This window comes from Varanus komodoensis, unplaced genomic scaffold, assembly GCF_004798865.1.
Source record: "Varanus komodoensis strain SLA01 unplaced genomic scaffold, ASM479886v1 scaffold5, whole genome shotgun sequence".
Taxonomy (NCBI): Eukaryota; Metazoa; Chordata; class Lepidosauria; order Squamata; family Varanidae; genus Varanus; species Varanus komodoensis.
Window position 1 is genome coordinate 41,883,548 of NW_025336087.1, and position 27,204 is coordinate 41,910,751.

A 27,204-nucleotide genomic window follows, 5' to 3' on the forward strand; every position below is an offset into this window, starting at 1 on the left:
GGCTTAATGGAGTCACACCACATGGAAAACTCTCTCTGAGCTTTCATCTAGGAGCTGTAGTTTTACAACCCCTGGAAAGTGGAGTTGGGTCTGAGGAAAATAGAGCATGCTGCTTTGTCCTTAGGAAACGTTTAGCCGGGTTCTAATTTAGGTGAGAAGACAAACCACCAGAAGCAATACTTTTTGGTGTTAAGGAACAAAAACATGGCTTTGTTTGGTAATTAGGAATTGTAGTCTTTTTTGTAAGTCTCCCTTTTTAATGTTTGGTTTTTGTTTGTTTCTTCGTTCTGTATGGGCTATTGTGTTCCAGTTATTTCCTTTATCTCCATTTCCAGAGATTTCCCAAACCCAGAATGGATTCATTCAGATACATAGCCTTGTACAGTATTCTGCCCAAACTGGTATGCAGGAATTAAATCCTTCAAATATGCATATATCCTTGTGCACAGATAGCACAGTTAGGAATATCAAGTTACATTCAGGTTTTGGAACTTTGTGTCTTGCTAATGACTTCAGCAAGGGGGAAAGTTCATGTTTGGAGAACTCTTGGAAAAGGTTTTCTTACTATTTCATTCAGTTACTGCCCTTTCTCTTACAAAACTCTAAATTTGTAGCTTGGTGTAATTTGTAATCCAAGCAATTGGAAGGCATTTGAATGGATTTGATAACAGACAAGTCATCAATGTCTGTTGCAGTCTGCCTTTAGTGATGCAAATACTTTGGAAAGGCAGACTATGAATACTTCTAATAACTACCTAAATATTGTGGCACATACCAACCCAACCAGAGCCATGTCTGCCCTTGGGCACAGGAGGCTGTGAGTGCTTCTTTGAAAGAGGGAATGGTCCCAGCCCCTTTAAAGAAGGGTGTGATTATGCCATTCCTAAAAAAGCCTAACTGGGACCCAAGGGATGTGAATAAGTATAGATCGATTGCCAACATCCCCTTCCTGGGGAAGGAGTTTGAGAGGGTGCTGGCCAGGCAACTCCAGGTACTCTTGGAGGAAATGGATTTTCTAGATCCATTTTAATCGGGTTTCAGACGTGGTTTTGGAGTGGAAACTGCCTTGGTCACAATGTGGGATAACCTTTGCTGGGAGAAAGATGGGAGTGCAAACCTGTTGATTCTCCTGGACATCTCAGCTACTTTTGTAGCTCATCAACCATGGTATCCATCTGGATACGTTGTCTAGGTTGGCATCTCTCTATGTGGCTCTGCTTCCGCCTGGCTGACCAATTTCAGAAAGTGGTTCTGGGGGATTGTTGCTTTGTGCCGTGGCAACTTTGCCATGGAGTTCTGCAGAGCTCTGTTCTATCCCCCATGCTATATAACGTCTCCATGAAACCACTGAGATCACCTGGAGGTATGGGCTGAAGTATCAACAATACTCAGTTGACACTTCGCTCTACCTCTCCTTTTCATCAAACCCAGGTGAGGCAGTGGCTATTCTGAATCCATGTCTGAACTTGGTGAAGGACTGGATGAGGGCAAGTAAGCTGAAACTCGATCCAGACAAGACAGAGGTACTCTTGGTGAGCAGACCATCTGTCCAGCTGGAAAATCTTCAGCCTGCCCTGGATGGGGTTGCACTCCACCTAAAGGACAAGGTTTGCAATTTGGGGCGGATTGGTGGCCAGGAGCATCTTTTGTCCATTGAGGCCAATTCACCAACTACAAACTCTCTGTACAGACAGAGCCTCGCCACAGTGATCCATGCTCTGGATCTGGAGTGATCCTCTCGTCTGGATCACTGTAATGCCCTCTGTCTGGGGCTGTCTTTGAAAACGGTCCAGAAACTCGCACTGGTTCGAAGCAGGGCAGCACAGCCACTTGCAAGGACTAGCCCACGAGCTCACATCAGACCGCTCCTCCCTCAGCTGCACTGGCTGCCTGTTGAACTCCAGGCCCAGTTCAAAGTGCGGGTGTGAGCATTTAAACAGCTTGGGGCCTGGCTATATGAAGGAATGCCTTTCTCTGTATGTACCTGCCTGGCCCTGTCCCTGGCCCTTAAGATCCAGAGGTCCTTTTCTGGGAAGTGGGGGGGGGGGCAGGAGGAGGGACCTCTCTGTGCTTGCAGCCTGCCTCTGCGACATGCTCCCCACAGAGGTTCTCCTGGCAATGTTGTTTTCTTTTTTGGCCAGGTGGAAACCCTTTAATCGACCAAATGTTTTGAAGGTTAGATTGGTTCTAATGCTGTTTTTTTATCTGAACAAGTTTTGTGTATTTGGCATTTGGCTGGTTTTTAATGTTGTGTACTTGCTTATTCTGTCATTGTTTATGTTTTTACTTATAAACTGCCCGGAGAGCCTTTTGGGCTATCGAGATGGTATAAAAATGTAATCAATAAATAAAAATAAAGTGCTCTGAATGTGAAAGCACCTGGCTAGCTATTTCTGCAGAAGGTGGTCTTACCTTGTGCATATCATGAAAACGAAACTAGTTCTGTTTATGACTTGTTTGTGTGTTTAAATGTTATTTCTTTGTTTTTATAATTTGTAACATGAAAATGAAAAATAAAATGATAGAAAATCAGTCCATATCTAAAACATTGATGAATTATTTGCTCAGAATGTTAAGAAACAAATGTAAGCTGTGTTCCCCACGCCTGCCCACTTTCACATATTGGCCCATCAGGTAGCTCATGTGTGAATATGGCTGCATCAGAGGCCTTGTTCTCTTCCTTCTCCACAGTCTGAAGTTTGATGGTGGGTAGACAATACATGGCCTCTTCCATGGTGGCTCTGGAACTCTGGAACTTCAACTATGTTGACTCCTTTCTCTCTTCCCCTTTTTTTCTTTGCTTGATGCCTGTTATTTTTTCTTTATGCTTCCTTACAGCTATTTTATTTGTTGTTTGTATTTTTAATTTGTATGTGTGATATATACATCCTGTTTTTAATTCCTGTTAGCTGCCTGGAATATTCATGGACACAAAAGCAGAGCATAAGCATTATATTGCTTTTTTTTACATTTTGTATTGTTAAACCATCCCAAGACTTTGGTAATGGAACGGTCTACAAAAGTTTTAAACAAACAAACAAACACTTCCTTTATAGCAGGGAATAACTTAGTTTTCTATTGATGTGCCACCAAAATTCTGTAGATGTTTTCTTAAAACATGGCAACATATTACCCCATGAGTTACTCCTGTTTTGTGTACACCCTGATGAAGTATCTGGCCCATGTGTGATTGACAGCATCAGATGATGAAATGTTTCAGCATAAACGATAAGACCTTCAGTAAGCATCACTGCATAATAAGCACAGTAGAATGAGGCATCTTATTCTTCATGGGTATGAGAACAGAAATCTGTACGTGGAGTTTTATTACCTATGTGAGCTTTCCGTCCATTTTGAAGGGTTCCAGGTATTTTGTTCATTGCTTACATTTCTATGCTGCCCAATAGCCAAGGCTCTCAGAGCGGCTTACAAAGATTAAACTCATGCAAGTATGGTGTACCAGTCTGATACGATCAGTATAATATCCAGTCATTCATAGAGAAACACAAAAACATTTTTTTGGAATTGGCAATCAAAAGTCCAGGACCTATTCAAAAGCTTTACCATATGCAGGCAAATGTCTGGGAGTAGAAGAAAGTTCTGACCTCATGTTAGAAAGATGGGAAGGAAAATTTTCTTCCAATTACATGTGCAAAGCCTAATTCACAGGCACAATTGTTTTAGGCATGAAATATCCACAGCAGGAATATTCAATTTCATTGTTTTCCTTTGTAACTTATAATTATTTTCATTATTAGAGCATTCATTTGTTTATTATGACAGAATACACAATTTCTTTATCTAGAAGATACACTACTGACTCAGGACATTCTTTTTCCATTTGTACCAGGCAAGCCTGGATGTGCTGATGCCTTTATACAAATCTTTGGCCCAGCCACACTTGCATTCCAAACCTCAAACAGGATGCTGCAGGTCTGGAAAAGGTGGGAAATGGGGCACCTCAATGATGAAGGGGCTGGAGCATGTCCCATATAAAGAAAAGTTAAAACATTTGGAAATCTTCAGCTGAGAGAAAAGACAAGTGGGATAGGGGACCTGACGTGAGCTATTGATGCTGGCAAATCAGTGTGGTGCAGTGGTGAGGGTCTTGGTCTGGGACTTGGGAGGCCCTGTTTGTAGTCCCTGCTCAGCAACTTTGGGCCAGCTGCTGACCCTCAGCCTATCTTACCTTACAGGATTGTTATAAAGATAAAAATGGAGAGAAGGAGAACCATGTAAGCCACCTTGAGTCCCTTGTAAGAGGTAACATGATAAAAAAAATATTTATTTATTTATTTATGAAATTTGTATGCCATCCAATTACCAGCGTCTCTGGACGGCTAATTATAAAAGTATACTTTGTATAAAGAAGGTGAGTAAAGGCAAATGGTTTTGCGGGAGTGGAGCAAATCAGATCAAGACCATTTAAACTGGGAGTGTCGAATCTCTTTCAGCGGGAGGGCCAAATTCCATTTTAGAGAAGTTCTCAGGGGTTGGCTTTTAATGACGGGTGGTGCTGGAGGCAAAAGGGGCAAGGCCAGAATGTCCACATAGTCTTGCTTAAGGCTTGTACCAGTAGCTAAGCCTTAGGAGAGGCATTCTAGTCACTTAGAAGAGAGATACCCCTGCACATGCTCAAAACCACCGGGCAATAGGAGGTGTGGGGGAAAGGAGTGGGTTTGGGCGGGAATGGTGTCACCTACTGGGGAACTCTGGAGAGGGGCAATTTGGCCCATAACTCTAGCGTTCTGCACCCATAATGTGAACCGTTTCTTCTACCATTTTGCTGACCTAATTACCCACCTCTAAAGCTGCAGTTGCTATTTGAGAGGTGTAGGACAGAGAAAAGAAAACACTTCACAGAACATATAGTTAAGCTGTGGAATTTGCTGCCACAGGAAGTGGTGGTGGCCGCCATTCTGGATAGTTTTAAAAGGGGATTGGACAGATTCATGAGGAAGGGAGGTATCAGTGGCTACTAGCCTTGCTGGCTTTGTGCTTCCCCATTTACCTGAGGTGACCTGCCTGGATGCACGAGCTGCTGAGGAGCTTGGGCAGAAGGAGGTCTTGCACCCGTCCTGCTTGAGGGATCCTGTGGGCAGCTGGTTTGCCAGCATGTGCACCAAATGCTGGATTGGATGGACTTTTGGTCAGATCCAGCATGGTTTTTCTTACATTCTTATGTTCTTATAATGGGAAAACCTCCCACAGTTTCACATTTTTCTGACTTCTGCTTTTTTGGTTTGTTGGGGTTTTTAAAAAGAAATTTGAACAAAACAGTGAATGTATTTTCACTGTGCACTTATTCCAAAAAGATAATTCCGGTGATCACTTCTCCCCAAGGTATGCATTTTTGACCTTTTGAAATACAACAAGATTTCTAGTTTCGGGCTACAACAGGAGAAAAACCTCATGTTTCTCCAGCCCCAGTTGTGCATCCTTCATTCATCTTCATGCTATTTTTCCCCATCCAGGGAGGCAGGTGGTGTTCTTGCTGTTTCTAGTGATGGCAGTAGTGACCTTCTTGGAAGCTTAGTCTCTGGGGGCTGCTGAATAACATGCTTGGACAGAACAAGCTGAACCTTAGATGGTCCCAGACTCCAGGGCTGTTGAAAGAGGCTCATAATGAGGCCTGTGCCCAAAGAGAGAATTAGTTTTATTACAGAAGTAAAACAGCCAGCAGATTCTGTACAGAGATCTCATATAGGGTAGCAGTTAATGTGTCAGAATAGGAGGAGGGAAACCCAGATTCAGTTCCCCACTCAAAACTCAATGACTTTGGGTCAGCCACTCTTTCTCAGCCGAACCTACTTCACAGGGCTGTTGTGAGGATCAGGTGTGGAATGGGCCAACAACAATTGTGTACCATCCTGATCCCTTCTGGGGAGAACCAAGATTGCATGCACACACATGTGCACACACGCACGTGCGCACAGAGAGAGAGTCCACAATCCTATGTCAACTTAACTAGGGGTAAGCCTTACTAAGCACAATTTGGCTCACTTTTGAAAGTAGTCATGTACAGGATTGCTTTGTGGGTTCTGTAGCCAAGAGGTTCTGTCACAATGACAACACAAACTTCAGTCACTGTATGTGAACCCCTTAAGTGTACAGAGATTACTAAAATCCATCTTTCAGCTGAAAGAGGCAGCAGGATCCAAATTGCAATCTTTTGAGCTCAACAGCAAGTTCATCTTGCAAATCCATCAACCTATCCTGAGAAATTAGCCTTCCCCAAACCTGGTACCTGGCTGGAGATGATGGAGGTTGTAGTCAAACATATCTTGAGGCCATCAGGTTGGGGATGGCCCCCCTTGTCTTTGTTTACAATGAACAGCTCTCTGCTTATTTAAACAAGCCCAGACATTTTAGTTCTTCAACATTTTCTTGGTATAGATCTTGTTTTTTGTTTGTGTATAATAATAATAACAACAACAATAATAACCCTGGAGTGTTCCTGGAGTGTTCATATCTGAGCCAAGAAAATCATTCTCCTAAAACTCTTTGTCCACTCAGTGGCGAAAAAAATCACATTACTCAAAAGTTTATGATTAGACATGCCACTTTACATTTGTTTGGAGACTTTGCCAGAACTCAAAAGTAGCAGTCCATCAGCAGTGAGATAGTGCCCATACCATCTCTGAGCTCACTGCCTCTATTCATCATGGGTGACTTCCAGCCATGGCTGCTTACTCTCCTTGGTGGCATCGTTTGTCTTATTTTTCTGGTGAAATGCATCCAATTTTTGAAGTATTTCCTGCCACATATATGCAGTACTTTGCCTAAGTCTTTTTTCCAGTCAATGGGAGAATGGGCAGGTAAAGGAACTTACTTACTTTTGTATTGCTATGATGTGCTGTGCTGTGTTGTAGAATGACGGACCGTTTGCTTTGTCTGCTTTGTATAGCGGAGTCTTGATAGGGCTGGGGGAAAAAACCCTGTTTGAACCCCTGGAGAGGCTGCCTGCCTGTGGAAAGATTACTGAAACTGATCACCAATGTCCTGTTGGTATACAGCACCCTGTTTATGTTCCTACCATGCATGGCTAGTGCATTAATTCAATAATACTACTTCTTTAATTGTAAAAGATACCTAACTCTTTACTTTTTAGGTTTTGTTCAAAGATTGTTCAAAGCTAGTATTGCTGAGAAGATAAAATGGAAACATAACTCGTCACTGGTGTTGTGATGGTCAGCATTAACTTGTGATTTTTAAAAATTGAATATAGTTGCAAATGCTGTATCTTGCAAAACAACGTAACAAGTAACGTTGTTTTCTTGGGTTTCCCTCTCCCATTCAAGTACGTTTTTGAAATTGTTTGTAGTTAGTTTACCCTGCAGCACAGTCCCAAGAATAATTATTTACTTTGATGCAAATTCCTATTAGCCTGATGGGCTTTCTGCTTAGTGAGGGTACACAGAATTGGTGCAATTCTTTCAAGACTTTTTCTATAACAGAAATACATTTCTCTACAGCGTAGGCTTTCTCATTTTAAAAAAGAGATATATACACACACACCTGTTTAATATATGGTTTTAAATTTTGTATTGTAAATTTTAATGATATTTCTAATATTTTAAAATAATACAGCTTTTATTAGTTTTTAAATGTGTTTTGTGAACTACCCAGAGAGCTTTGGGTGTTGGACTGTATAAAAAACGAACTACTTTTATCAACATATTTATTCACTTAAAATTACATCTAGGTTATCTTTAAGCTTAAAGCCATCTCATAGCCTCTTGAAAGAAAGCCAGTTCAAAGATAGCTGATAAATACCAACACTGGAGAGACAAAGAAAACATACTGAAATGAAATAGATTTGAAGCAATCAGGCTCCAGTCCTGCAGAGGCTTGAGAATAAGCCCTTTCAAATATAGCATGATTTCAAATACACATGATTCTGGGTAAAAATGCATAATGTGGTGCCATAAAGTAGAACTTTGTACTTAATTGGAGTCAAAGTCTCATTGAACTCACTGCCATTCACTTTTGAGTAAAGCAGCATAGGGTTAAGCCCTAACTAAGATAAAATGTGGCTTCATTTGTTTTTACTTCAAGCCCTCCTAAAATGCAGTCACTTTTTAAAATAGCACAAACTTGCCCAGAGGGTGCCATACAGGCTCCCCTTTTCCCCTGGTGCATTTGGCCTGAGGTTGTAAATTAGAAAGCTCCTTTTTGGTGTGCATCATCACTGTGTACATTACATAGGCGCATCTCCTCCAACTTCCCAGCAGTAGTTCTTGTTTACATCACAAAATAGCTTATCCAGCAGTTTGATGTGTCTGTTTTTGGTTACATTTATACCTCAACCTTTTCACCTTGCAATGGACCCAAGGCACTTTACCAGATGCTCCTCACAACATCCCTGTGAGGTAGGCTAGGCTGGGAGTCAGTGGATGGCCCAAAGTTACCCAGTGAGTCCCTTTTGCTAAATAGAGATGAGAACTCAGGTCCCCCAAGTCCGAGTCCAACCGCTGCAGCGTGCTCTCTTTCCAGCGGGTCATAAAAGCAGTAGATTAGATTTAAAAAGATTTAATCTATAAACTTAGTCAAACTTATTTATATGAAATGCAGATCTTAAGTTGTTAGCTTTGGAGTGGTTGTAGTCTTTTAAGGATACACTTAGTATAATTGAAACTAAATGAAAAGTAAACTTTTATTTAAAAAGAATAGGAAAACACTGCTTGGATTCTAAGTCTTTGTGAGAGTAGCACTTCCTACTGAGTAGATACATACAGGATCACACATTTTAAGAATTCACATTCTTAAATAAATGTGTTTAAGTCAACCTAGGACTTTTCCCTCCACACGCACATCAAGGCAATCATAAATCGATGATTTTTTTTAAAAAGGACTTGCCTCCCAAGACAAGTTCACCTAAGCAAGTTTAACGAAGAAAAGTTTCCCATGCCCTACACCACCTGAAGAGCCCCCCTGGCCAAGGGTGGCCTCCTGGACAACATGGATCTGGCTCTGTGGCTAGGTAGACGGGTGCGTGGAAAGTGTGTGTGAGTCACGAGAACCTTTCCTTCCATGAACTTCCCTCAGTTAATTTGCCTTAAATCCAAGCTCAGTGTAACGTGACACTGCTCTTTCCCCATAATTTCTCCCCGATCCTTGAAAATGGTTAACAGGCAGTTGTTCAGCTTCACCTGACTTAAGAGACAGGTCCATTAAAAATAATCATTTCTGTCTACCCTGGTAGGTAAGAAATCTGTGGAAACAATGGGGACTTCACCCATCCAAAGAAACCCAAGTCACATTGATTTAGGTATATTTACTCCAAGAACAGCATCTTGTAACATGTTAACAGCGCCATAGTATATTTTCCTGTGTTCCATTTTCTGGGTTAGATCACTTCGTGTTATCCCCACTGCTCAGTGCTAGAAGCTTTTCTACATACCTTGACAATGGAAACTGGGATATAAAAAGGCCACAAGGAATCAAGGTGTTTAAAATATATGAAAGAACACGGCAGCTAAAGATCTTACTTGTCTTTTCATTTTTAGTGATCACTGGAGCAGGAGATGGCATTGGAAGGGCCTATGCCTTTGAGGTAGGATAAATGTGCAACATTACTTAACTTACTATCTGAGTGGGATGGTGTAAATTGGTGTTCTGCAACAGCAGGTGGTTGGACCTGATGGCCTTCATGAGTCCTTCCAACTCTACTATTCCATGAATCTATGATTTTGTTATTCTATGCATATTGTACTTTAAAGTATTCAGAGTATTTTGCATAACCTTGCAGCCTGATATTGGAGCTTCTTTGTATCTACCTGGGAGGTTTCTAGGTCGTTTTCAGTAGAATTGGCAAGGTTTTCTGACACCAATCTAAGAATGGCAACAATATCGTTTATATCCACCTTGGTACAGCACTGTGCAGCACCGTCCCCCCGCCCCCTCAGCTGTGGAAAAAAATGCTTGTGGCAGGGAAACAGGACGTTGTGCATGTGAAAAGTTCTTTTTCCTGCTCAGAGGCACCCTGTTCTTAATTCTTAGCAATTATTGTCCTGCTCAGTCTGTGTTGGGCACCTGGATTGGGTTGGTGGGCCTCCAGGGGTCTAATAAAAATGCAGTAGGACGGGTGACTTCAGTGCCAGTGAGGCAGCACATCCACTGTGGTTAAAGTTTGAACTTTCAAGGGGTCCTCCATGGTGCTGAATGCATTTTAGCAAGACGTTCAGCAAGAGGTGCAACCCAGAATGGATGCATCACAGCACTGACATGGGAACTACCAGCCTCTGTATTAGATCCCACAAGCCCAGCTTGACATCTGCCCAGCCCTGCAGCAGGTTGTTGAAGGCGGCAGTCCCTGCAAGCAAGTCCCACTGAACACAGTAGGATTCGCTTCTGAGTAGACACACATGAGGATCTGGTGGAAATTTGTCTTGGGTGTGTTCCTATGAGCAGAACACATGCAGAGCTTCCACATGAGAAATCTTCACGGCTTGTTTATCTTATTACCCAAACAGTGCATAATTTTTTTAAAATACTGGAGCCTTGTAGCACTTTATCTCATGAGCCAAGGTACCTCCCTTGACCAAACACCAGCCTCAATCTGTTTATCTTATCCAGTACAAGTCATCCAGAGTGTGCCCAGAGCGGTTTGTTGACCCCAGTCTAGTGATTACCTCCCAGAACTTTCCTTACGGATGTGCTTGTGCCCCAATCCCTGAGGAGGTCGCTCTCTGAAAGCAGGCACACTTCCTTTCCACCCTCTGCTCTTCTAACTGGGCCTCTTGCCTCTTGCTGGCACCGAGCCGTGGGGCTCAGCCCTGAAGTAGGGGGCTGGCCTGTGTCTGGAGGTCCTCCTTCTCAGCGGCCCCTCCTGCTTGCTGTATGCCCATGCCATCCCCAGGATCTTTCTGGCACAATGCAGAGTCTGCCCTTGAGCTAATCTCGGCCTCCTCCCGCTGTTGCATCTCAGGACCTTGAGCGAACCTGCGCTCCTCCGTTCCGGTTGCTTTGCTTTGCAATGTCGTGCCGGCATTCCACATACGCGCTGCTATCAAGACAAATGCAGCAAGCAGCAGAACAGGGGGCCACCAGGACTTAAACTAACGCAGGGTGGGCAGTCCCGCTAAAGTGCAGTGAACTTCACACTGAAAATGCTCCATCACATCATTGCCTGCTCAGTTCTGAAATACTGATATGCTTAACACTTGCTTTTGTAGCTGGCCAAACGAGGACTAAATATTGTTTTGATAAGCAGAACACTCGAAAAATTGCAGAAGGTAGCCTCTGGCATTGGTAAGTCTCTCCAGAGGGAAAGCTTTCTTCCCATGCTGCCTGGGGGACGGGTGGGATGATGGCAGTTACAGTCCAACACAGCCAGAGGACTTCAGGTTGGGGAAGGGTGGCTGAGGCTCCAATCCCAGCCAAGCTTTCTGCACCCATTCGGGTGGGGGATGGCTGTTTCAGATTGCATTGCAAAATTCATGTTATGAATCAGCACATTTTCTTTCCTTGGGTGATAGCCTTGCTGGGAGGAAAAACAAAAAACAAAACACTTGCTATCTGAAGTTTGCCACTTTCCTGATTCATCTTTGCTAGGAAAGTGTCCTCTATATCTAACAATGAAGTATGTTGCTGGCAAAAGGGAGAGGATTTATGTTTAACAAAAGAACTGAATTTGTTTCAAACTGAGTTTGCCTTCCAATGAACACCCTAATGTTTAACTGCGTATCTCTAATGCAGAGGTATACAGGAGTCACTTCCCGCTGCATGTTTACTAGGAATTGTCTGAATTGTGAGCTGTTTCGAAATCTGCATGATCAAATGTAAGAGCTGTAAGAGGTGTAAGAGGTGTTCTGGCATAAGCTAACATGCTGCCTCTATGCAGTTATGCATTATTGTTCTGGCATTTTAGAGCACAGCAATCTCATATCTTCTCTTCCAAATGCAGAAGAGACTACAGGAAGAAAAACAAAAATAATTCAAACTGACTTTACCCGAACAGACATATATGATGATATCAAAGAAAGTCTCCAAGGATTAGAAATTGGTGTTTTGGGTAAGCTATTGAAGAGTTATTTTGATGTCCTAGAGTTAATTTCAAATCAGCATGAGAAATGTCTTGTTTCTGTATATATGAGTTTAGAAATTGTTGTAATGGTTTAGAAAGCCATAATTATGAATGGGTAAAATGTGTGAGACAATCTTTGAAGGTGAAAACGATGCCAAGCATTTGAGAATGTCTCCTATCATTACAAGCAGCAAAACAGGTGGCTAATTGAAGGTGTTTAGTTCTAAGTGGTTTCAGTGAGTGATTTAAGTCTCTTTTTCCTTGAGAGACCGGGTACAGTGGGTGTGCAGAGTTCTTACAGGGTTCTCACAAAATGATTTGAAAGAGATCCAAGACGGCTTGCTCAGTGCTTTCAGCTCAGCAAAAGATGCAAGCCCTTCTGCTCATCTTTATGTCAGATGCCAGGCTGAACTTCTTGAAAGTGACAATATCATGTCATGAAGACCGGAATGAAAAGTCTTCTCTGCTCTCTGCCCAAGTGACAACAGAAGGGTACTCTTCTATCACCAATGTTGTCATAAAATTCAACTTGCTGATCCAGTCCTGCTTTTGCATGTGGAATGTACGAGGTGCTACCAGGCAGGCTCAGTAGTCTGGGATTCATTTGGCCTGTTCACACATAATGATGGAAAATTGGGGGTTTAGTTACTCCTGTTTGCTATGACAAGTGCTTGGTGTGAGCCATTTCCAATTTCGTTATGCATCCTGCAATCTCTTTGCTTATTGGCAGCTCCCTGGAATGCAAACCCAGACACTTTGGGCTCTTAAACACCCAAAGATGATATGAGAACTAATGGTAGGTTCACTGTGGGTTGTTTAACCCATGAACAAGCCAAAGTATCTTAGTTTGCATGTTACAGAGCAATTAGGTTGATTGGAGGTTGAATATTGATATTGGAAGCATCCTGCACCTGAGACATGATATAGAAAATTATAGGTTAATTAAACCTTATTATGCATGAGCAGGATTGTACCCAGCTTAGGCAGTTGTACCATCCAGCTGTGTGATTCCACTAACTGTGCTTCCTTTTTTTAGTCAACAATGTGGGGATGCTTCCTGACAAACTTCCATGCCGTTTTCTTAATATGCCAGACAATGATCAGGTAAGGACCATGTTGTGATGGTATGTGTTCATGGATGGATGCAGTCGCTAAAGCCAACAACCCCCACCCCCCTTCATACAGAATAGAGACAACTAATATCTCTCTTCAAATAGACAGGTTGCCTGGGCAACATGTGGATCTCCAGATCTGATTCCCATCATCCTTTACCATTTGCATGCTGGCTGATGGAAATTGTAGGCCAAAACATTTGGAGGGGCAAAAGTCCTCCACCCCTGTTTTGAAATAAAGCATTCAATTCATTGCAGCCTGAATTTATTTTGATGAAGATTCTTTTGATTGGAACACAAGATTTCCACAAATTTAATTGCCCTATACTTTGAAGCCAGTCAAATTCCTTATACCTTCTTCCATTTCCCTCACAATCATATTCCAAAAATATTTTTAAAAACCCAAATTGACAATGGCAGCTTCTAGAATGCCTTTATTGTGCAGCTTGCCAGCTTAATTCACAGATTTCTGCAGGAGCACATATAGCAGTGGTTCTCAACCTGAGGTCTGCGGACCCCTGGGGGGGACGCGATGCCATCACAGGGGGTCTCCAGAGCCGTGAAGAAATGTTATGTTTTTTGCAGTTAAATCTGAATGAACAAATGGGTGAATGAATGAAAGCAAGAGGGACTGGGAATTAGAACAAAATCTATAGATTTTGAAAAATAGAACAAAATTTTCCATGCTTGTTTTGTAAAACTTGGTTTTTTTAAACCTGTTGTCTCAATTAAAAACAATCAGATATATAAATTGGCTATGAATTAGCATGTCAAAATACCATAAAATGGGCCATCTGAGTGAAAAGAATGTTGATACTACTCTTTGAAATTCATATGGAATCATTGCAATAAAGATATTATAATAGGAGTGTGTGCATTAACAGATTAACTTATTTCTGCTTCCCTCCAAATGTGAAGGCCCTTCATGAGAAAATTGAAATAAATATTTGCTGCAGTCTAGTGCTTTAAATCTTAAGTCTTGGTGGTCTGCAGCCACAAAAGGTATTTAAAGGGGGTCTCTGGTAAAGGAAAGGTTGAAAACCACTGCCATACAGAACCTTTCTCCACTTAAAACCCTCCCATGTTTTCCTACTGCTTCTTCCATCAGTTCTTCCATTAAGGAGAGAATGGAATAACTACAGAGTGTCTTTTGACTGTTAGGACCCTTCCATGTGGGAATTTCTTCCTAAATGCCACAGAAAATCCTGTAAACTTGAAGGAAGGATATAGAAGAATTTACTTATAATGTCCAGTTTTACAATGGGATGGAAATAACCAGAAAAGCAACCTAAGGTTGCATCCCTCTGCACTTACTGGGAATAAGTCCCATTGAACTCATATCTATACATATAAATTAGCACATGCACATCATTATCCCATTTTTTGGTATACCCTAAGTGCCACCTTACTCAGGTGGCAAAATTTGCCAACTTTAAGTGTTTCCTTTTGGAAATCACTTCTGGATAACTTGTCTTCACCAGATCACCAAACCTCCTGTGTAACCTGTTTATTATTCCTGACAGGCCATCCTCAACTGCAACATCTTGTCTCTCACCAAGGTATGTACCACATACAAGCTAATCCTGTGTTGGAAAGAGCAGCATTTCATTTGTGTGGAGGATGTCATAAATAAGTAATGTATGGTCAAATACCTTTTTCTTACAAAATGTTCTTTCTGATTATAGTGTTGTTATCTATTCATTGGAAAGATCTTGGAGCAAGCGGCTTTTCAAAATTGCCTTGAATTAGACTTTCTGTAGGCCTATACACATCCTATACATTTTCTGGAAGGGAGGGAGGGAGGAAGGGAGGGAGGATAACATTTGAAAGAAATATATATCTTTTTAGAAACTTTACCCAGGCAACAGAGATAAAAGACTTGAGTTCTCTTAGTTAAGAATTCCTTTCTTAAGAAATTTCTAGCTTCCCTGGGATAAATAAAAGAAGGGAGCATCTGATAAGAGCAAGGCTTATCATAAGAGGTGGAAAGAACTAATCTGCACAATCACGGAAGTTCTCTAATGCAGGCCACAAGATATTTTTCTCTCTGAGGTGAAGGATAAGATGCCGCACCCGCTTCATTCAACAGAGGCTGATAGGACTGGCAGCTTAAGCTTCCACTCTGTTGAGAGGATGGTGTCTTTCACCACAGCTGAAGGCATCAGGAAGCATATGGAGGAAGAACAGGCCACCCAGCACACCCCAGCCATGACCCCCGGTGCCGATCCTCTGTTCCCCATTCCCCCAGCAGCCGCCTCTTGATACTGCTGCCTCATTCTCCCTAATTATAGAGCCAGCTACCTTCTTCACCCAGCTAATTGGGTCTTCCTGATTTCCTTCCATTTCACGTATGCCCAATGCTTCCTGCTCATGTGTTTTGGTTTTAGTCTTTGTGGGCCAGACACTGATGTGTAGCCAAACTACCTCACAAGATTGTTGTGAGGATAAAATGGAGAGGGCAAGAGCTTTGCAAAAGGAATTTTGCAAAAAAGGTTTTTTTCTTGCAAGAGGAAAAAGTGCTGTGATAAACAAAATAGGTAATTTCTACTCCTTCATGGCTGAGTGGTGCCTAGACCCCAAATCTCCAGAGTCTCAGTCCAACTATTCTAACTACTGGTGGTGTAGTCATGCAACACAGTGCTAGGTCATTCCTTCATGTTTCTGCTCCTCTCATTATGTGCTGCCTTCCCACCTGTGCAGTAGAGGCAGCTTCCTCCATCATGCAGGGGGATGATGTTGAAGCAGCTTTGAATATCAATAGCCCTTTTGAATCACTAATGGGTCCTCCTTGGCTAAGTGGAGAATGGACAGGCATCTCTCAGGGTTGCTAGAGCTGCAAGCTGTCTGCACTGAGCAAGGAGTTGGATGAGATGTCCTCCAAGGCCCCTTTCAACTCTACAATTCTATGATGTAATTGTCTCAGACAGGCTCCATCTTACATTTCTAACTGTGTGTGTGTGTGTGTGTGTGTTTTAGATAACACGGATAATTTTGGAACAGATGATCCCGAGGTAAGTTCTTCCTTACCTTCTAGTTCTAGTTTGTTTTCACCCGTTTTTAAAGTAGCTTTGCAATGTTGTTGAGCTTTGCATTAACGTAATACAGTTGGGTGACTTATTGCAATGAAGGACACTCAGCGCACAATCATTCCAAAGAATACACAATCCCAGATGGATGTAAATGCCAGGCTCTGAACTTTGGCACTGCTCTGTGCAGAAGGCCAGTGGCTCTGATAACTTTAACATGTGAGCAGGCAGGCAGGGATGGCTGGTCTGCTTAAGTGTAAGTCTTGCCTGTGTTCTGTTCCAGCTCAGAGCTCCTACTCCACCCAGCATGGCTGCAGACAAAGCCAATGTCTAAAAAGTCTAAGGTTTCCTTACTGGCAGTAAGAGCTTTGAGGAAACACTGGGTGGCATTTCTGGTAGTTTGGGCCCTGCCCAACCCCTGGAATGCCACCCAGGAGCATCTCCAAAATGAAGTTCAGCCCTCAAGCTGGTAGAGGTTTGATGACCCTCAACTGAAAGCTATGTGCTTCCCTCCCTTTTTCCAAAACCTAACTGGATGTGTACTCAGGTGTTTTGCTGTGGGAGAGTGCATGACCTCCAAATGACTGTGAAAATCTTAACATTAGAGCAAAATTAAAAAGAGACCAAAGCCCTCTGTGTACCTCTCTGGCAGTGTGTCCCAGTGAACCTGGCTGGGCTTGCACCTGGAGGAGACAGGGGCAGGATTGCCCCGTGGAACATATGCAAGCAGCAAGCGTGGGCAAGGGAAGAAGGTCACATGCGGGATCCAATAGGAGGCATGGCATTCGTACAGTGGGGCTCTGGTCTGCAATTGCAGAAGCAACACATACCTAATGAACACGAGAGAGGCTCAGTCTCTACATTACCAGCAGTACAACTTCTCTCTTGCCCTTGCGTCACAGTTAAAGTGCTGTCATGAGAGATGTGTGCACAAAATTGGGACATAAATGTGCACTTACAGTGTTTAAAAAAAAACACAACAACCTTGAGGGCCAAACTACATGTGGAACTACATGCACTGGAAGGAACAATACCAGTTTTTTCAGGCAAATAAAAATGTAGAGCAGATGCAGCCCACTTTACCAGTTTCTCAGCATCACACCATGCAAGGATGGGAGGTTAAATCTTTTCTTCCCCTACAGTCCAAGTGGACTGCCATGAACGTCTTCTCAAATCTATAGCAGTCACAGTGAAATAAAAGTCTACCCCATCTGCTATTATTTATTTTAAATGGGGAGACTAACATGGTTCATAATGTGTCATCTGTAGTTTGGTTGGCATTGAATGAAAAGTCCTGGATGTTTTACTGCAGGTAAGATAAAAGCTAATTTACTGTATTTTTTTGTTTTTCATTCTTCAGACAAAAGGGTCTGATTCTGAACATCTCTTCTGCTGTTGGTACTTTTCCTTGTCCACTTTTTGCCATCTATTCTGCCTCTAAAGTAAGATTTTTGTTTCTTTGCGTTGCAAGCTTTATGTATATACTTCTGGGTTTATGAGACTAAAATTACATTGGCTTTAGGGGCCTAGGCTACATTCCTGTGTTTGCTGAGGGGATGTCCTAGGGACCATCATGTTTTCAAGATCTTCCCTTCAAGGATGGAGAGAGATGTCTATCTGGTAGAGAGAGGGCCAACCTTATATACATCTACCACAAGGCTGTGGAAAGGGCTGCAGCTGGTGCCTGCTATCCATGCTTCTCCAATCCTGCAGCTTTAGTGTCTGAGAGCACAGAATGGAGGTGTTCCACCAAATGCTGTGAATATGCAGGATTCGAAGCCCCTCCACATAGTCTTGGAACAGGAAGAAAGAATGCCAGCTGGGGAGTTTGCATAGTTTATGTCCCTCCAGCTGGTATCTGTGGGATGGAAACTATTTCCCAAAAATGAATTAAACCTGGGCAGAGGAGATGGCACTCCATCTTAGATTTTCTCTTTCCTGCCTGGTAGAACTACAATCCCAAACACACACAAACTCCACTTGACTGAATGGCACTGATGTCAAAATAAATATAGATGGCCAGCATTCCATATGATACATGGCCTCACCCCTGGCTGATGTCATCACCAGTATGGATTCTACAGTTCCCAGCTTTCCCTGGAGGAACCTATGGCGTGTAAATAAAAACCATACATTCCTACTCACTCTTGCTGTTCAGGTGCTGAGTGCTGATGGGCACCCATTAATGGCAACAGCCCATCTTCCTTCTGAGCTTTCTTCGTCTTGCATGAGACAGTTCTTCAAAGAGAGCACGGAACTGAGTCTTAGCTCCCCTGGCCAAGCCCAGCCCACTGATAGACTTCATACCTTTGTACACCTTGTGTGCTTGTCCGGACCTCACTATATAGAGATGGAGGTGTTGAGGGTAGAGATAATGTGCGATTCATACACGCACACACACACATTCTCACCCTTCATGCTTCATCTTGAATGCCTGAAGGGGCTCTATATCTGGATTCACTGGACAACTGTGGGCAATTCTGTGTACCTGCACTCTGTAGTGGGGTGATGATAGGAAGGAAAGATCACAGATTTCTAAAAGGGGGGTCCTAGATGCAATCTATCATTTCAGTAATTAAGTGAAGAAAAAATGTATGCAGTGATTGTTATTTTCTTCTCATATATATGTCTGTCTAGGCTTTTGTATACACGTTTTCAAGAGCACTTCAAATGGAGTATAAACCAAAAGGAATCATTATACAGGTGATATATTTTTATTTTGTATTGCAATCAGCATAATTTACTGAATAGATTATCAGTTTCTGTTCACCAGATAGTTTTCTCTTTAATCCTTCCAGTTCTTGGGAGAGGAATAGGCAAAGAAAGAAAAATACTCCAGATGAATGCCTGGCTGTGAAGGTGGGACCACAAGCTACTCTTTCTGGAAGATGGACTACTGAAAAGGAATGGCTTGCACCTTACAGGGACAGGAAAGAATGTGTTTGGCCATAGCATAAAGAAGTTATCAGGAGGCTTTAAACTGAAACCTACAGGGGAGGGAGAAGTACATCTGGATGAAGCAACAGAAAAAAGCTTATGCACTGCAATAGAGAGCAGCTCTAACAGTGTCTCATAATAATCTTCCAAAAATGCAGGAAGAAAGCTAGAGTATGAAGCACATGGCATCTGATGTCTCTATACTAATGCCCAGGACACAGGAAACAAATGGCATGAACTTGAACGCTTAATACAGGACAGTGAATTTAATTGGATAGGTATAACTAAAACTTGGTGGGATGACTCCCATGACTGGAATTCAGCCATTGAAGGATATAACCTGTTCTAGGAAAGCAGAAGTAATGGAAAGGGAGAAGGAGTTGCCTTATATGTTAAAGAGACATATCTCTGCACAGAAATACAGGAGGATGAGCTTAGTGGCCCCATCAACAACATCTGGATTAATATAAATGGCGCAAGGAATAAAAGGATAACAGTGGTTGGGGTCTTTTACCAACCACTAGTCAAGGAAAAGACAAGGATGAAACTTCTGAAAAGCAAATTGCCACTTTTTCAAAAAGACATGATGTCATCATTATGGGTACTTCAATTTCCCCAATATCTGTTAGGAGACAAATTCTGCCAAGCACAGCTCTTCCACAAGATTCCTAACATATGTTGCTAATAACTTCCTTCAAGAGAAACTGGAGGAAGTAACTGGAGGAACTTGGCTTGTCCTTGGCTTGATTCTAACCAACAGGATAGACCTAGTGGACAAACTGGCAGCTACAGAACCCTGAAAGAAAGTGGCCATACCATACTTGAATTCTTGATTCTAAAGGAAGTAAAAGCAAAGTGTAGCCAAACACATACTCTGAAGCTCAGAACAATGATAGGCAAGTGACTATAATGAGAAAACAGGACCAAAATGGGTGGGAATTTTTAAGTTATGAAATTCTAAAGGCACAATTAGAAACAATTTCAACAAGAAAAACAGGTAGAAGACAAAAGAAGAACCCCATGTGGCAAGGACACATATAGGAAGTGGAAGGAAGGCCAAACTACAAAGGAAGAATACAGGCAAGTAGCACAGAATTGCAGGGATCGAGTCAGGAAGGCTAAAGGTAGGAGTTAATTGAGGTTAGTAAGCAATGCTAAAAGCAAGTAAAAAGCCTTCTTCAGATATGTTCACAGTAAAAGACACAGGAAAGAAATTGGGATTCAACTACTCAATGTGGATGATAAAATTGTGACAAAGAAAAGGCAGAAGCACTCACTTCCTACCTTGGCTCAGTCTTATCCCAAAGGGGAAGTACAAGGTAAAGGAGCATGATGGCAGCCCAAGACTGATAGTCCAAGGATCTTTTATCGGGTTGAATAAGTTCAAAGCTCCAGGACTAGATGATCTTTACCTTAGAACTCCATCATAAAGGAGCTGGTGGAAGACGTCTCAGAACCACTGTCTACTATCTTTGAGAAATCAGGGATGGCGCGGGAAGTGCCAGATTACTGGAGAAGGGCTAATGTTGTCCCCATCGTCAAGAAGTGAAAAAAAGAAAAACCTGGGAACCAGTCAGTCAGTCTGACATCAGTCCCTGGGAACATTTTGGAGCAGATTATAAAGCAGTTGGTCTGCAAACACTTTGAAAATAATGCAGTGATTACTAGAAGTCAGGATAACCAGGATTTTGATTGGATAACCTCCCTTGTAGGCTGTGAGAATGTTGTGAACATAATCTATCTTGACTTCAGCAAAGATTTTGACAAAGTGCCCGATAGTATCCTGATTAGCCATAGTGGGCTGGGTAAAAGTGGGCTAGATGGAACAACTATCAGGTGGATCCAGAGTTTGTTATAGAATCAGAATCAAAGAGTGCTCATCAGTGGCACCTTCTCAACCTGAGGAGAGGTAACAGGTGGGGTACCACAGGGTTCAGTCCTGGGCCCAGCGCTCTTCCACATTTTTATTAATGATTTGGATGAGAAAGTGCAGGGAATGCTTATCAGTTTTGAGATAACTAATACCCTGGAAGACAGAAAGAGAATTCAAGGTGATCTTGACATGTTGGAATGCTGGTCTGGGCTGGAAGCCAATGCACAGGCCAACAAGCTATTGATGTTTTAGAGGTCTCCTCGCCCACTGTTTCGGAGGTTGTCAGTAAGCCAAGAGCTAATCTTCCTTCCTGGAAGACAACATGGTGGATGAGGGGTGGTATGGGTTGAGATGAAACTGCTTCGGTAAACAGTCTTGTTTTTTGCAGCTAAATAAAAAAATAACCTTTTTATTTAAGCATCATTTTAATTGTTAACAGTATTTGCTTATTTATCTGGCCAGGGCGACTTCTTTTAGATTGTTATTTATTTTATATTGTTATTTTTATATTGTTATTTTTGTATTTTATTTTATGTTGTGAGCCGCCCCGAGGCTTCGGCGAATGGGGCGACATAGAAATGTGTTAATAAATAAATAAGGCAGCCTTTATCTAAATTACATCAACTGGGAAGACAGCGGCAAAACAAGTATCTCTGGTGCTTTTTCTAGCTAGTACAAGATGAGACCATATGTAAACTATCCTGGCTTTTGGACACGATGAAAATTCACTATACTACTTGTTCAACCTTAATACAAAAATCATCATGGCTCTTGCATGATGCTTGAATATATCACTATTCTGCACTAGTGGGGTCAGATGGCCAGGATCCTCTGCCACTTTTGACAGCTTCTAAATATCATGGCATGTGATGGTAGGCAGCTAAGTATACCCAGAAAGGATGTGCAGATGTGTCATAGCAGTGTGCAGTATGTAAACAAACAACAATCACAGCTTTGCCCCCACCCTGACAAATTCCTGTCCAACTCTGTATTTTATGCTGGGGATGGGGCAGAATCTCAGGCCCAAAGGGTCAAATGCAGCCCATCAGGAACCCCAGATGGCCACGCTCATTGCTCCTGACCACCAATACTATGGTGTTTTTCCGGCTTTCCTCCAATTTTAGCATGTTGCAATGCTCTCTGCTGTAAGAGTGTTCAGCTTAAAGGGACTTGCATTTTTGACCTTGCTCCTTTGGCTTCTGCCATGCTCATTGCAGAATTGTGAAATGGAATGCAAAATGGAATTTTGCTGTCAAGCTGAAAGGGTTTCCACACTCTTGCTTTACAACATCCTAGCAACTACTGTTTTTCCAATTCGTACTGTAGAACCCTGCTGTAAGTGACAAAGCATTCAGCAAAGTGAGGCGATTGTGGCTATTATTTTCTCTCTCATTTCAGGGAGTGACTCCTTTTGCTGTTGCAACTCAAATGTACATGAGAAAGCCCAGTCTAACCATCAAATCAGCAGAAGAATTTTGTAGAGAGTCACTGGAGTATGTCAAGTTTGGCGATACAACCTTTGGATGCTTAGCCCATGAAATATTGGTAATTCTCTTGCAATCTTTGATCTGATGAGAGAGGTTATTAGGGCTTTATATCACCATCCTTTTGAGGATATTGTTTAATGTTTGTCGGAAATGTTGCCCAACTCAAGCTTACTCAAGTCTATCTAGAAGTCCTACTATGTTTAATGGGACTAGTCCCTTAAAGAAGATAGGAGTGCACTGTCTGTTCTTGTATTTGTACACAAATTACTACATCAAGTTACAGAAGCAGATATTATGGATTCTGCTGTACCATATTGAGGGAAAGCTGAGATCTTCATGATGTGATTGGTTGTGAGCCTGCACTGGAAGGCTGAGAACACTCTTGCTTATTTTTAAAGTAACATTTTGACAACAGAAAAGAGAGGTGGCCACATAGATTTGAATATACCAATTATAGGGCAGACATATGAAAATACAGATTTCTAAGAACTATTCATAAATGCTAACAAAATCAGACCATTTGTCCAAATTATATTGCATTTATAGAAGGAATCTATATACCATCTCAAATGTTGACAGTGTGGTCAAGTCTCCATTACGCTACATCATGGGAGGTCCCTGATTGTCTTTCCAGTGGGGTGAAGTCAGTCTTTTAGCTATCTGAAGATGCCAGCCTAGTGATGGAGAACTGGAGAAGGACCATCCTTCAGTGGCAGAGCACAGACTTGGCTGGCAGATGATCCTGGGTTTTGTTACTGGCATCTCCAGCCAGAGAGGGCCTTTGGGTAGCAGATGTTTAGAAAGGCCACTGCATGAGATCCCAGGGTTCCAACATAGTGTCTATAGGTGCTTTTTCTGCTACCTCCTCTGAATTTATTTTATTTTATTTATTTTATTAATAGGCTTTAAATTATTAGTTTAAAATAGGATGCCATGCTTCAAATCAAAATGCTACTCTCTAGCACCATCTTTACCTTGGTGCAGAAGAGTGGTTTTGTGGTTTGGAGCTCAGGTCCTGTACTTTTGTTCTTGGGGAACTTACTTTTCTTTTAATCTCTGCCTTTGGAGAAATGAGTGCTTTGTGACCTCCCCTTTTCCAGCTATTTTATGAATGGGCAAGCCCACCCCATGACAGTCACTCTATGCATTGTAAGCCACCTCAGAAGGCCTCAGCAATTATAGGTGGCCTATAAATGCATGCATGCATGCAAATAAATAAATAAATAAATAAATAACATTCTCACAAAATTTCAGATTCAACCACCAACCCAAAAAGTTTGGGGAGTCTTCCCTAAGCAGCTGCTCCAGAACAGACCATGCTAGACGGATGGAGAGTCTAGTCTGGTATAAGGCAGCTTCCTATGTTCCTTGCCTGTCCTGAATGCCCAGAAAGGCAAGGAGCCTGCATTGCCAGTATATTAGTCCCCTCTCTCCCTCCTTCTGCATACAAGAGGGATGGATCCTCTGTGCTTGGCAATGGAGATGTGAAAGGGCACTTCTCTTTCTCACTGCAACACTATAAAGGTGGAGAACCCATCTAAGTGAATCGGGTAGCTGCCAGAAGCACCTGATACTGTGTGTCATGAGAGGGGTGGTTCTTTCCTTTTGTTGTTAAGCCAGGAAGAGGGATGGCTGCTTTCCTGCCTCAGGTACCAAAGTAACCTGACTAGGCTTAGATATTGGGCAGCTTTACTTGGCAATACAGTGGGAGACAGGCACCCAAAATGTATCTTGCCAAAGAGCACACCATGTTTCATCAGTGTTATAAAATCTGACCACATATGCAAGTTCTTAACGAGCTTTTCTTCCTCTTTTGTATCCTTTTTAAAGGCACTGCTGAGACAGTGCATTCCTTTGTGGGTCTTCGAGAATCCAAGAGTCCAAGACAGAATAATAGACATGATTTCACCTTCTGTGAAAAAGTCTTCAAAATGCGCCTGATAAAGATCCCTTCCGGAACACCAGTGGAATGCAGTCTGGTATGAATTAAGCCAGCAATGATTTTGATTGATTGAAAACCTTTAAATATGAGTTTGAGGAGACCTTCAAAATCCTTTATTAAATTTATCTGGTTCTGTGTTGTCTTTTCTGGAGCCTGACTTTACAGCTGGTACATATTTTTAAATGATGTTATTTTCACAGTACTGATTTTCACATTTAATGTTGGTTTTCATGACATGATTGAAGCATGATTTTGAAGGGTATTGTTTTAATCAATTACTTCATTGATTAAATTTGCACGTGGGCAAAATTAAATAATTCTGAATCAGGAAACATACATTCTCTTTTTTACAAAGTTCTTGCACATGTTGCAGTAAGTATCATTTTAGAAGGCTGCCTCTTTTAAGCTTCTGTTATAAATCCTTGTATTAAAAATTGTATGAACTAAAAAGGGTAGTAGAGGCTGAGATCTATTAGACTGTTAGACATTTTAATTCCCTGACAAAATATGGATCAGAATATCATGAAAAATCCTAAGATAGTAGAATACATTTAAGAAGGATATTGGAAATTAACGTCAAGCTCAAGACATTTTGCAAATTAGAGTAGTTCCATAACAGAACCTTTTCCCCTTGATTTAAAAACATTAGTTTTTCACTGCTATTTAATACATATGTGAAAATTCAAATTCAATCCTCCTTGAAGGTTTTGAAAAAGCTGAATCTATAATGCAGCTGAGGTTGCTTTGCTAGAGCAGAATTGTATGGCATCCAACCTATAACCTATTGCATTAATGTATCTCAGGTTAATTAATAAATTCATCTTTACTAAATACATATACCCTTGTTTTTTGTTTTCCTTTGTGTTACTTTTTTGAATCTTTAAACCAAGGGTGGACAACATACAGCATACAGTGCGAATGCTGTCTTTGCTGCCCCTAACCTAGACCCTGCCACTTCCATGAGTTTTTCTGCTACAGAAAATCAACAGGATCAAATGCACTTCATTTTCAAGCACGGTTTGACTCACATAGCATGCTGTGGTGTGTTGCATTTCAGCAGCAGACCTCTGAGGTGTGCATGAGTATGTGGCATCCCACAAAGTGCAATTCATTAAGGGGGGAGTGGTTACAATGCCCCCTGTCCCCATGAAGATACCCACCTCTGGTTTAAAGTAGTAGATTCAAGGTGGATGTGGCTTGATTATGTACATACATTGTGGGACTGGGCCCGTATTGACTAAGTATGGGGGCGGTGCTATTCAGCTAACCATTGACACTACCCCTAAAATAGAGATGAAATACCTTGCATCTCAATGATTTTTTAAAAAAGTGAGATTCCAGAATCAGAAGAGGCTGAAAATATGAGCTGGGCCAAAAAAAAAAAAAATCCAGGAATCTCACTTTTTGAAAAGCTGTTGCAATCCTAAGTATTTCACCTCTCCATTTGCTTAGGCTAAAGGTCAGCCTAGGGTTAGTGTTTCAAAAATGGTGCTTCCTGTGAAGCCTCTAAGGCCAGAAACCTCCTCAGAAGAGGCTGAAAGTGTGAGCTGGATCAAAAAAATTCAGGAATCTCATTTTTTAAAGAGCCGTTGCTATCCGAGGTATTTCACCACTATTTTAGGGTTAGCTTCAAAGCTCAGCCTAGGGTTAGGGTTTGATAAACGGTGCTTCCTGTGAAACCTCTAAGACTGGAAACCTCATCAGAAGAGGCTGAAATTATGAGCTAGGCCATACTTCATGATCTACCCCTTATTCTGCATTCTGAGTAAAGGAATCATAATTTAACAAGAAAATAATTGCATCAGGCAGCAAATGTTGGAAAAAGTGGGCAACCGGAATGGACCATTTTTCTTCTGCATCATCTTTTTGTCTGCGGTCATTTACCCTATAAAGGATGGAAACATTTCACCTACAGCCTCTTCACTGATGGGCCAGCAGGTGGCCCCTTCTGCTCAACACTGGCTGGGACTGAGCCGAGAGCGACCCTGTTGCATAGTGCTGTGAAACTGGGCACCGCTTTTCCAAGTGTTAAGGAGACAGAAGGGATTTTCACTGTTCATTCGTCTTAAGTGATAGGAAACATCACTTTCATACCTGCTCAGCAGCTGGCACCTTACTTTGGGCACAAAAAGCCTTTATTTGTGCCAAAAGCCACTTAAACAAGATCTTATGGAACATATATTCTTTGCTTCTGTATATCTGACCGAATTCACTTCTTTCCTACAGTTTCTGTCTAATTGCACTGTGTGACTTTATGACAAATTTACACCGGTTCAATAGAAAAAGGTCACCAGCCTATTCTGCATTTCCAGTGTCTCAAAGCACAGTTTTCTGGGCCATTGCTGCATTGTAGGCAATTAATTTAAATGCCTTGACAATAGTCTTTAAAAAGAAAAAGAAAGAACAAAGTAAGAATCCACGAGAGGGCACTATTGCTTCATATTCCTAAATCCAGGCTACAATTCAACTCCTCCCTTCCTGCTATAGCCTAGTCCTTTCTCACAATCTGTATAGTAGGTGATGAATCTCTGTCTCTGCCATCTCTCTGTGTATGTGCATGTATGTGTAAAAGAGCATCTGGTCATATGAACCAACTGCTGTCTAAAGCACAGATAGGTGGGGCTGAGGAGAAACGTGCAGAGCCTAACGTGTCTGGTCAAGCTGGGTTGCGGGGAGATCACTTGGGAACTTGCCCAAGCACATTTCCCTGATAAATGAATCAGTGCACTGCCCTGGATACCCTAGACGTTCGTAGTGCAGGTTGCAGCTGGTCCACAGCTGGTCTGCAGGTGTGTTTGG

At 42.0% G+C, this 27,204-nt stretch overlaps 1 protein-coding gene across 1 annotated transcript; it reads left to right on the plus strand.

The window, feature by feature from the left end:
* The first annotated feature begins 6,664 nt into the window (after positions 1-6,664).
* HSD17B3 (hydroxysteroid 17-beta dehydrogenase 3) lies at positions 6,665-24,892 on the plus strand. The gene is made up of 11 exons (XM_044446595.1): positions 6,665-6,818; positions 9,510-9,556; positions 11,178-11,253; positions 11,909-12,016; positions 13,065-13,132; positions 14,664-14,699; positions 16,117-16,151; positions 17,527-17,608; positions 18,804-18,869; positions 22,375-22,521; positions 24,294-24,892. Exons 1-11 carry the CDS (start codon positions 6,665-6,667, stop codon positions 24,402-24,404), a joined length of 930 nt encoding a protein of 309 aa, XP_044302530.1. The 3' UTR covers positions 24,405-24,892.
* Positions 24,893-27,204: the final 2,312 nt, after the last annotated feature.

Coding starts and splice junctions, on each gene's coding strand:
- HSD17B3 (XM_044446595.1), top strand. CDS start 6,665: ATGGGTGACTTCCAGCCATGGCTGCTTACTCTCCTTGGTGGCATCGTT. Junction 12,017..13,064: donor ATTAGAAATTGGTGTTTTGG/GTAAGCTATTGA, acceptor TCCTTTTTTTAG/TCAACAATGTGGGGATGCTT. Junction 14,700..16,116: donor ACATCTTGTCTCTCACCAAG/GTATGTACCACA, acceptor TGTGTGTTTTAG/ATAACACGGATAATTTTGGA.